Source organism: Nanorana parkeri, unplaced genomic scaffold, assembly GCF_000935625.1.
Source record: "Nanorana parkeri isolate BGI_ZX_2015 unplaced genomic scaffold, ASM93562v1 scaffold2980, whole genome shotgun sequence".
Taxonomy (NCBI): Eukaryota; Metazoa; Chordata; class Amphibia; order Anura; family Dicroglossidae; genus Nanorana; species Nanorana parkeri.
Genome location: NW_017309248.1, coordinates 7,062 through 18,362, shown reverse-complemented (window position 1 = coordinate 18,362; position 11,301 = coordinate 7,062). Strand labels below are relative to the sequence as shown.

The following is an 11,301-nucleotide window of genomic DNA, read 5'->3' as shown; positions in this document are numbered from 1 at the left end:
GAAGAGGGGGGGGGTGACAAGGGAAAGCAGCTAGGGAACAACAAGGGAAGGAAGATTGGGGGGAGACAAGGGAAAGCAGCTAGGGAACAACAAGGGAATGAAGATTGGGGGGAGACAAGGGAAAGCAGCCAGGGGGCTACAAGGGAATGATGTTCAGAATGAATAAATACTGTTGCCAGACTATTTTTACTGGTCCTTCTGCAATACTTCCAGTGGTCACCATTTGTTTCATGGCCCTGCATCTACAGACATCTTCCTTCTATCAAATTGCCAGTAGATATAATCCACACAACCATATCAAGTTGTTTTAATCAAAGATAGCAAAACTATTATGTTGCAGCCACTATAAGGGAATAACGGTTGTAGAAAGACACAGTGGTCAATCAACGAAGGCTGAATCACATTCATACCTTCTACTCCTCCATCAGCACTACTCTGGAGGAAAGTGTTGCTCATACAAATAATTTAGATTCCAGGTGTGATTTTCCTTGTTCAGGTTTAAAAATGATGGAAGGAGTCAGCTTGCTGATTGCTCAGACACTTTACCCCCAGTTTAGCAGAATGCTCATGTTAGTCTTCAGTATACATTCTCTCAAGTTTCTGCACATATTCTGCTCCAGTGCACCAACCTCACTTAGTGCAGGTCTGACATATATACGAGGCAATCCGCTCACCTTGGGGTACTGGCTGAGGTAAGGCTGAAGAAGAGAATCGGCTTCTGTGGTGTCTTCCTCTCCAGTCCCTGTAGACATGACACAGAGGAGGTACAAATCTTACTGTGTTCTTCATAGCAAAGTGACCATTGGTTTATGTGTTTTCTTGCTCTAGACTGTATGCATAGGGCAATGAATCCCGGTCCTGCAGCTGATTTGGGTGTCTAAGGGTTACTGATGGTATGACCATACTGTTAACATACCACTGCTTTAAGAAGAAATAACCCTGGTACTGATGCCCTCTGCTTTGCTCTTTTAGGAGTCCCAAAGCAGTTGAATCCCCCATTCATTTTAAGTGTGCAAAAGAGTAAAGTAGGACAGCCTGGACTCCAACATGACCGGCCTATCCTCCTACCACAGAGTGTTCTTTGCAGCTATGTAGGACACTGCAGCCTGCATTTTAGCAATGACTTGGAAAATGTAGGTGCGGTGTGGAGTAAACACAGTGTAAAGTTCTCAGATGGATTGGACTATGATGTGATGTAGATGGGACAAGTACAAAAATGGATTATTAGAGTCTGGTCTACAGATATTAGATCTCCTCTCTTTGGAACATCTTTCATATCAACACAATACTACTAAAGTGCACCTGTAGTTCTGGAGAAAATGTAATGCTACCAAGGTGGAGGGAAGGTGAGAAAGTTGATTCCCTACATTTTTGAAGGTCTTAGTGTATTTTTGAAGGCTATGAAGACCTACCTCCTAAGCTATTGAAGACCCTTCTCTTGTATCTCTAAGCCCCATCTACATTATGTAAGTTCTAAGGTTAGTTTATTGGTAAGTTTAATGTCATGTAAATAAGCAGAGATGAGATGAGTATTGACTGATCAGGCCAATGATGGCCATTTTGGAAAACAACTATGTCTGAACACTACAAGTCCTACATGGACATCCCCCTTCATGTGGGAAGACTCTGTCTAGCTTGAGTCTTCTGTCGAAGGCCAGTTTTAGTGGGTCTCTAATTGCTGCATAGGTACACATGGTCAGCCGAGATAAATACACATGCTCATGCCGCAATCTACATTCAGAAGTATGAACTGTTGATCCCTTCCTGATGTGCATGGTTTCATAAAGCTCTGAGCTGCTGAATAACACGAAAACCTAATCTCCCAACACTACCATGAAAAATAAGCAAACCTAATCTCCCAACACTACCATGAAAGATAAGCAAACCTAATCTCCCAACACTACCATTAAAATAAGCAAACCTAATCTCCCAACACTACCATGAAAAATAAGCAAACCTAATCTCCCAACACTACCATGAAAGATAAGCAAACCTAATCTCCCAACACTACCATTAAAATAAGCAAACCTAATCTCCCAACACTACCATGAAAAATAAGCAAACCTAATCTCCCAACACTACCATGAAAAATAAGCAAACCTAATCTCCCAACACTACCATGATAACAGGAAAACCTAATCTCCCAACACTACCATGATAACAGGAAAACCTAATCTCCCAACACTACTATGATAACAGGAAAACCTAATCTCCCAACACTACTATGATAACAGGCAAACCAAAATTCCAAAAAACAATAAAACCTTCAAAACAGCAGGAGAACAAAATACTATTATAGATGAAAGTAGTCACTCGCACTCCATGATATTAAAGTCAATGCTGTTTATTTATTAACAGGAAAACCTAATCTCCCAACACTACTATGATAACAGGAAAACCTAATCTCCCAACACTACTATGATAACAGGAAAACCTAATCTCCCAACACTACTATGATAACAGGCAAACCAAAATTCCAAAAAACAATAAAACCTTCAAAACAGCAGGAGAACAAAATACTATTATAGATGAAAGTAGTCACTCGCACTCCATGATATTAAAGTCAATGCTGTTTATTTACTGAGATAACACACATCTTCTTGCTAAGGAGATGTGTGTTATCTCAGTCAATAAACAGCATTGACTTTAATATCATGGAGTGCGAGTGACTACTTTCATCTATCTACATTTCACAGAGGCATCCGTTGTCACCACAGCACCCACCCAGTTGGATTTGGGTTTTTGAGTGCGATGGGACAGGAGGATTAAGTTTCAAAATACTATTATGTCTGCTTCCCCTGCACAGTATATACCAGCAGAGGTTGGCCCCTTATCCCCATACGATGGTAGCACATCTCACCTCGGATGAAGAATTACTGGTGTGCTAGTGATACATTTGTGAAAATACAAGTGCGTGTGCCTCCCCTGCACGGTATATACCGGCACATATTGGCCCCTTATCCCCATATGGTGGTGGCATGTCTCACCTAGGATGAAGCTCAGGAAGGTGTAGTAGCAGAGTAGCAGCATAGCACACAGCAAGGAGCGCAGGTTATAGGATGCAGACCCTTCATGGAGCTGGCTCAACCCGTATTCCTGAGGAGCAAAATCACAGCAACAAACTGGAGACGTGAAAACTTATTACCAAAAGCTCCAACAAGCGTAAATACAATTTGGGGTGATAAATGCCCCAATATCTACTCTACAAAAGGCTGAAACGGCTAAAAGGATTCTCAGCCAACAAGCGAGTATATGGTAGTAGTATTGTACCGTGTTAGACATTTATTCACAATGTTTGGAGTTTATTTTCCCACTTAAGTTATTAAAGATGCAAGCTTTCTGGAAGCCATATATTCATTCTTCAAGCTTTATTATATACAACCCAAGGAAGACATCTAAAGCATCCTGAAGGCTTGTATCTATATACTTGTATTTAAACCTGCACCACATCTAAGGATTGGTAAGCTTCCATATATTATATATGTGTTTAGATACACTGCCTGGCAAAAAAAAAGTCACCACGTGGATTTAGCCAAGCAAATAGGTCAGAACCTTCCATTGGATATTATATATTTTTTTTATATATATATATATATTACATACACACACATATAGACACACCTACACACAGTATATTTAGTATTATTATGATTTAGCATCTACATATACAACCAACCTTGTCCCCTGAGAAGCCAGCAAACTCCAATATCTTCAGTATCCGGGGAGGGAAGAGAGACAAAGTCTGCAGGACAGAAATGACATAACATGTGAATACAGACCAGTTTTAACAGCAGGACGATGTGTGGTTATAAAGCCAATGGATGCGCCAAAGTGGTCAGCAGATGGTGCTGTTGTGGAATTGGGAGCAAGCCGGCTAAAGAAATAAAAATGTCTTCTCCAACAAGTAAAAAAGAATTCAAAAAGTATCTTCTTGACCATGCAACTAAACATGCTAAATCAATCAGTGAGCTGCCTAAGGTAGCCAATGTTGATACATTCCAGGTCACATTAAAGAGCACCAGTCACACGGAGCTATACAAGACTCTGAATATTCAGGCTTTACTAATGAAAAATTTAGATTTGACCCCTTTGACCTTCCACTTTGCCTGTGCTCACCCGCTGCCTTGTTCACCAGCTGGAGCCCTTGGAAATTGTTAGTACTTGTGGGTATCGAGGAGCATGTGACCATCTCCCGTTGCACCCACTATGCAATGTACAATGACCAGAGCCGCCAATCACGGTCACATGGGGGTAGAACCTTAGCCTTTTGTGAGCTCCAATGTAGAGCTTACACAGGGTTTTCTTTTCAGAGTTGCAAGATGTGATCACGGTGTGAGGGGTAGCATAACTGTTAGTAGTTGAAGAGGTGGGCTACAAAGTGAACGTGTTACTTATCTCAAAGATGCAGAAGGCGGAGCTGGGAACACTCATCCTCTATATTCATAGGCTCACATTCAGGGCCAGCACCCTGCAAATGCTTCATGTCTGAATGGAGTGTACAAAATAAAAAAAAGCCACACTTGCAAGATTTAACATTTGGATCACAGCGGTGCCAAGTGTTAACTTTCATTTCCTAACCAGCACTAACAACAACAAAAAATGACAGTAGAATTCTCACGGATTGCTTTAGGCAAAGGCTCAACCATCCTCTGCACTACAATCTAATTGTATTTGCTGGAAGTATTGTAAAGCGACTCTTACACTCTACTCACAATATCCAGCACCCTCCCTGAAAAACAGGTTTCACCAAGGTGCCTGCCGGGACCTTTCCATCTCTTCGAAGCCTCCAACCCTAGTATGGGAATCCTAAACTTTTGTCAGAGTCGGAGGACTTCCAGCACTAGGCTTCCCAGGGTCTTGGGGCTTCCTGGGAGCACAAGGGGGCCAACAAAAACCGGTAGAGAGTCTCTATATATCATATCAGATGGGTTCTCTTGTAAAATTCTAAAAATATATAATAATATATCAATAAAACATACAATAATCTCACAAAAAGACATCCACGGCAAATTAATAAATACCTTATAACATCCTATCTCCATAAGCAGCATAGAAAGAACAAGCTAAGATTAGACTCGGGACTAGAGATTGCAGTGGAACAAAATTATTCTCAGATAAAACATATAATCTACACTCAAGCCAATTTATTTTATTTAGGTGAAGGGGGTGAAGGCAGCCCTGTGTGATATATGTGTGATATATGTATCCTGGCAGCTTCCCAATTCAGATCCTGTGTGATGTACAATGAGGTTCCTCTGGTGATCCCCTCCACCTCCTCACTGCCTGGGGAATGCAGTTTCTCCTGCTCAGCCCCCATCTAGAACTGGTCGGCACCATGGGAGGAAAGTCCCAATGAAATTATAATGGTTTGGTGACATTTTTTAAATTAATACTTTTATTAACAAAAATTCAGTATGCAAAATCTTTATTTGAAAAATACAATACAGGGTTCCGCCATGACAGATGGAACAGCGGCGCAGGATAGTCACATCTGCAGCCTCTTGTTGTGGTGTCACTGTTCTTACGCTATATAGCTATAAAGAACAACAGGGCGTGTTGTTCTTTATGATGGGATGGGATGTGTGCAAGACATATTGCACACATCCCATTGCAATCCTGACCGGTAGATCCCAATGTACGTGGCGGGTGCTGCAGGGACTAGCGGATGGAGTCGCAGTCACAAGCAATGTAGAGAAGAGTCACCAGCACACCGACATATCACAAAGCAAAGGACATTTTGAAAAGCTGCTAACTGCCTCATTTTAGGGACGGCCCTGGCCACAGGCATGACTCCCAGAGGAAAATAAATGATGAGATATGTAGTTTCGCTACAGCTTGAGGGCCTGGCGTTTGCCTACCCATACTATAAAGAAATATTTCTCGGCTTAAACTCACCAGATTAAATGCGCCAATACCTAAAGACACGCCGCCTTGTAGGTGTGCATGTGACTGGCCCTTCTGGAAGGCGTTTGACTGCATGATGGTGTTCAGATCTCTGAAACCAGACAGGAATACAACTTACACAGGGAACAAGCACCTTGACCTTTCTTATGACAATATAAATAGATAAGATAAACACATACAAATATAAAATGGTCGTATTTCATTTTGACAGATTCGCCGGATCACAAGTAGAAAGGAGAAAAAAATAGCATTGTAAAGTGTTCAGTTCAAAATGAATAGAGCCCAAGGTTAACTCCCTACTCTCACTATGTGGATTCCCTTTGTATGTTCTTCCCATGTTTCGGTGCGTTACCTCTTTAATATTCTTGCTCACAGAAGTTTCTTGCCAGGATCTGGTCGCTGCGCCGCGGGACCTACATGCTCTTGGCAAAGAAACTCCGACACAGAATGATGTGATTGTTCTGGGGCTGAATGCTGGAACCTCTGCCAACTTTTTATAGTTGTTCCTTTTCCCGTTTCAGATTTCCCTTCACTTCCTGTCCAGTAAAACATTGTACCCAAAGCAGGAAGTGAGGGGAAATCTCTCTAATGGAACTCCTAATAAAAGTAAAACCTGACAAGGGCTCTAGACCTTCCCCACTCTGTCCAAAACTAGTTTTGGCTATAGATGCACTTTCACTGCTGGCAGGGGTTCTTTGGTGTAGGCGATACTTCTATTCTCTACTTAGGGGAGCTGCAGAGTTTTCCTACGGTGATAAGCTACCATCGCTGGACTCCCAACACGGAGAACAAATTAAAAAAAATAAGAAGAATAAAATAAAAGCTCAATGGTATCTGACCAACTCCCCCTAGTAGACCGTGACATTAGACTGCAAGCTTCCTCAGGGGTGGAGTTGTGATAGACCCTACGGAATATACCAAGCCCTATGGAATATGCCAACTCTATGTACAATGAATGACTAGGTCCCATGGGCACATACACAAACACTGCAAGGTCTTCAGTGACTGTATACTAGGTGGAGTTGGTCAGATACCATAAGGCTTTTATTTTTTATATTTTTGGTTTTTTACATTTGTTCTCAGTGTTGGGAGTCCAGCAATGGTAGTTTATGGCTTGGGGGTTGTAGGAATCCAACTCTGACTTCATTCCAAGGGATGAAGGTTTGGTTTGGGACAGATACCTGATATACCGGTGTGACAGGTCCCGGTCTCACCGGTATATCAGGTAACTGTTCCGAACCTTTATCCCTACTTTAATGACGTTGATCATGTTCTCACACTGTATGAAGGGAGAGACAGAATTGAAAGTGACCGGGTATTTCGGTGTCACATATCTACGCAATATGAAGAGGATGAAATCAGAATTGGATTTGTGGCCTGAGGGTTTCCTGGCTCCCTTCATCTAATAGTGGAGGTACCAGCAAAATTTTGAATGCCTATGGCCCCTTAAGCCATAACCTACCAATCGCTGGACTCTCAGGGCAGAGAACAAATGTTAAAAACACTAAGATTAAAAAAAGCCCAAGTGTATTTGACCAACTCCCCCTAGTAGACCGTGACATTAGACTGCAAGCTTCCTCAGGGGTGGGGTTGTGAACGACCCTACGGAATATACCTAGACCTATGGAATATGCAAACTCTATGTACAATGAATGACCCAAAGTCCCATGTGCACATCCCCAAACATTGCAGGGATCCTTAATCTCGACTGTGATTGAAACAACCATTGTGTTACTTATGATATCTTACTAATGAACACGGCTTTATGACATGAGATGTTAGTGCAGTGCCAGAACAAACCCCCGGAGCCAGGTAGCCAATGCTCCTTAAAAGTTACAGCTGGCACCCAACTTTTGAGGTTCTCTCTAGTTGTTGTCAATGGAGCGGACTCCTAAAACAAATCCTGTTGGCTCCTGGATTGGACGGACTGGTTCCTGAATTCCATAATAGTTTGTCCACCCCTGAGTTAGTGCTATTCAAGGGAGGGTCATGGAAACTGCATCATACAACCACCACCATACAAGGCAGGAACGTGTCTCACCGGTAAATCAGGTAACTGTTCCGAACCTTCATCCCACCTTTAATGAAGTTGATCATGTTGTCATCCTGTATGAAGAGAGAGAACTGAAAGTGACGGGATATTCCGGTGTTGTCACAATACATTACTATGCTTTTCACAATAGTATTGCTCACTATAATATTTGTTTTTTGCACATATTTGTTTTACTTGTTGGGTGATTGCGCAGCTTCACATATTTGAATGATATCAATGCAGGCTCATGCAGCCAATTTAAGTGAGCAGCTGGAAGGAGAAACACCCAGTTTTCTTAGATTAATCCAGCACAGAAGTCCCTGTAGATGGTGTATTCCTATTACAATGCTGATGTCATAACAGGAGAGTGTACGCTGGGACTTTACAACTCCTTTAAGATAAATGGCCATCTTAACAGTAGCTCTGCATACCGACCACTGAACTCTCTTCATCAGTTCCTCCCTCCTGTCTCAGCTCTCCCTGGATAGCAGCTGTGACATTTTGTGTAAAAACTGACTTTACCGTCATCATTCTGATGTCTGGAAAGTCTGCCCACACACAATGACATCATCTCTACTTTCCCAATCGGATGGAATTAGATTTGTTTTTTCCCCCTATTGGCTGAAAGCAATAACGCATAATACAGTAAACTCCCCGTTATCCGGCATCCACGGGGATTGGTAGATTCCGGATAAATGTAGTTGCTGGTTGCTTGAGAGTTACTAATAAGACTAGGTGTAACTAATGCCGTACCCCATACTATACCATCCCATAAACTCTGTATTGACTTCATTTTATTATTGAAATGCAGTAATCAAAAGCAAATTAAAGACAAATAGCCACACGATGTTTCCAGGACATGCCGGAGATCAGCAGAACAATGAGTACACAGGGGATTTTTTTTTTTCTCGTTACACAAGAGTTCTGGTTAGTTGAATTCCCGGATAACTGAGAGTTTACTGTATGTATTTACAGAATCTACATTACACTCAGCCTTTAAGAGGTAATCTAAGTCAGAGTCCATGAAGAAGAAACAGAACACAAACCTGCAGGAAAATCAGAGCAGCTCTCTGTAATAAACACTCGGCATAGCAGACCTCCGCGTGCAATTCCACTGCAACATCAAAGAGACAACATTGTAATGAGACCGAGATGTGATCATTTATAGAAAAACTCCGGGAATGTAAAAAAACAAACAAAAAAACTCACCCTTTTGCAGTGGGGCTACCCCCACACAACAACGGTTAAGTGCTTGTTTTGTCTAGAGGGGGCCAAATTTAAAAAAAATGCATACTCCCTGATCCTCAGTCCTGCGCCGGTCAGCGCTCTACTCTCTCCCCTCCATTTTTCGGGTACTTGCCGATACCGAATACTGACACCGGAAGTCCCATTAAGGAAGCTGGGTGGTTTGTGAAGACTCGCCACCCGGCTTCCCGATAAGCAGGGAATCCGTTGCCATGCTCCCTCGTCACCAGGTGACAAGGAAGCATGGAGCCAGCTTCCCGACCAATCAGGAAGCCGAGCATCGTGTAATGATTCGCCACCCGGCTTCCTGATACCGGAAGTTGGGGTATCGGGCTAGGCATCGGCGCATTTGAGTGACTACGAGTGAATACGCCCCAAATACTCGGTATCGGTGCATCTCTACTGAACACTATTAGGCCCCGTTCACATTGAGCGATTTATCGCGCGGTAATTCCCACGATATCGCGGCTATTTACCGCGCGATATCGCTCTTCAATGCATCTCAATGGGGCAAAGGGTCCCGCTGTCGCGGGTCGTGCGTCGCTACAGCAGGACCCTTTTTGGAGGGGATTTTGCCGCGATTCTAGCTTGCTCAATGCAAGCATCTGCGCGATATCGTGCAAAATGCAAATGGCGCGACAAACGCGCGATTTGCGAATCGTGCAATGTGAACGGGGCCTTAGAATACAACATATACAACATATACATATACAACACGTATTAGAATACAACACTTTTCACCATAGTTGTCCTTCAAGACTGTATTTAAAGTATATGTAACTTTTTTATTCTTATAAGTCTTGTATAGAGTGAGAAGAGGTTAGAGCCCCTGGGGGGTATTGCCTCTCGCTTCCCGTTGCAACAAAGAGGAAGTGAAATCTCCCTAAAAGGAAGTTAACAGGAAACAAGTTGCGCGGGGTTTTAACCCTTCTCTATCCAAAACCAATTTATAATGTAAAATTCTAATAGGAAGCACATACACAGCAAACAATGAACTGGTGGTGGTTTTAACCCTTTCCTATCCAAATCTATACACACACTACAATGTAATTGCACAGTTGTAGCACATCTCACCTTCTGTGTAGGATTCTGCTCCGGATTTATTAATGAGCGATGTTTTCTTTCTGAACCTGAGAAAAAACATGGACACAGACATCACATTTGTGTATGAGCACTGCAGATTTTACATCAAGGAACAACAGCTGAATACAGAAATCAGACTCTACCAATGACTAATGAGTGCAATGAGTCTGCTGGCCTGCGATTGTTGCCCCGCGAGCTGCGTCTCTGTGCAGGGTTAGGCTGACAGTGGTATCGCCACGTCCTACTCGCTCGGTTCAGAGCTGAGTAAAGTCACGTGTGATTGACGCACACCGGGTTCGGGCCAGGGTGTGCGTCACACCTACTTTATCCGTGTGACAGATCTGCATTTTCATGAACTTAGCCAGTGGCAACCAGTGACGTCAGTGAGCTGGGTGGGACACCGGACGAAAGAGCTCTTACCAACCTGGGACGCTCTGGCTAGAAAGGGGGCAGCGCATGACCCAGTGAGATGCCGCCTGAGGCCACCTCCTCAAGCTGCCTCGTTATAGGGACGGCCCTACATGTAGTAATACCCAAAAAAAAATAATTCCAAACAGAGAGCAGGGTGATATCAGTGGTATGCAATTAAAAAATAGATACTAGGGATGCAAGTTAGTCTTACATCTGTAGTGTGCAAACTGCTAGAGGGAATGATTAAGGACTATTTAGTAGAATTTGTTCAGGCTAATGGTATAGTTAGTGATAATCAGCATGGGTTCAGGAAAGACCGTTCCTGTCAGACTAACCTACTGACTTTTTACGAGGGGGTAAGTAGAGATCTGGATGGAGGGAGGCCGGTGGATGTGGTATATTTGGATTTCGCTAAGGCTTTTGATACGGTACCTCATAAACGCTTACTACACAAGCTAAGAGCCATGGGCATAGACGGAAGGGTGTGTACATGGATAGAGAACTGGCTAAAGGAACGGGTACAGAGAGTATCAATAAATGGCGCCCTTTCAGACTGGGCTAGTGTTATTAGCGGTGTGCCTCAGGGTTCTGTGCTGGGACCCATGCTTTTCAACCTGTTTATTAAC

The 11,301-nt window shown here is 43.0% G+C and overlaps 1 protein-coding gene across 1 annotated transcript in view; it reads right to left on the bottom strand.

Moving 5' to 3' along the window:
• LOC108802611 (tetratricopeptide repeat protein 39A-like) overlaps window positions 1–11,301 on the bottom strand; it is a 23,844-nt gene that overhangs the window by 7,389 nt on the left and 5,154 nt on the right. Inside the window, exons 3-9 of the mRNA XM_018574466.1 lie at window positions 10,256–10,311; window positions 8,983–9,050; window positions 7,946–8,010; window positions 5,896–5,995; window positions 3,677–3,742; window positions 2,988–3,096; window positions 675–742 (exon numbers count right to left, since the gene is read on the bottom strand). Of these exons, the coding sequence (XP_018429968.1) occupies window positions 675–742; window positions 2,988–3,096; window positions 3,677–3,742; window positions 5,896–5,995; window positions 7,946–8,010; window positions 8,983–9,050; window positions 10,256–10,311 (532 nt within the window). The remainder of the gene's footprint in view (window positions 1–674; window positions 743–2,987; window positions 3,097–3,676; window positions 3,743–5,895; window positions 5,996–7,945; window positions 8,011–8,982; window positions 9,051–10,255; window positions 10,312–11,301) is intronic.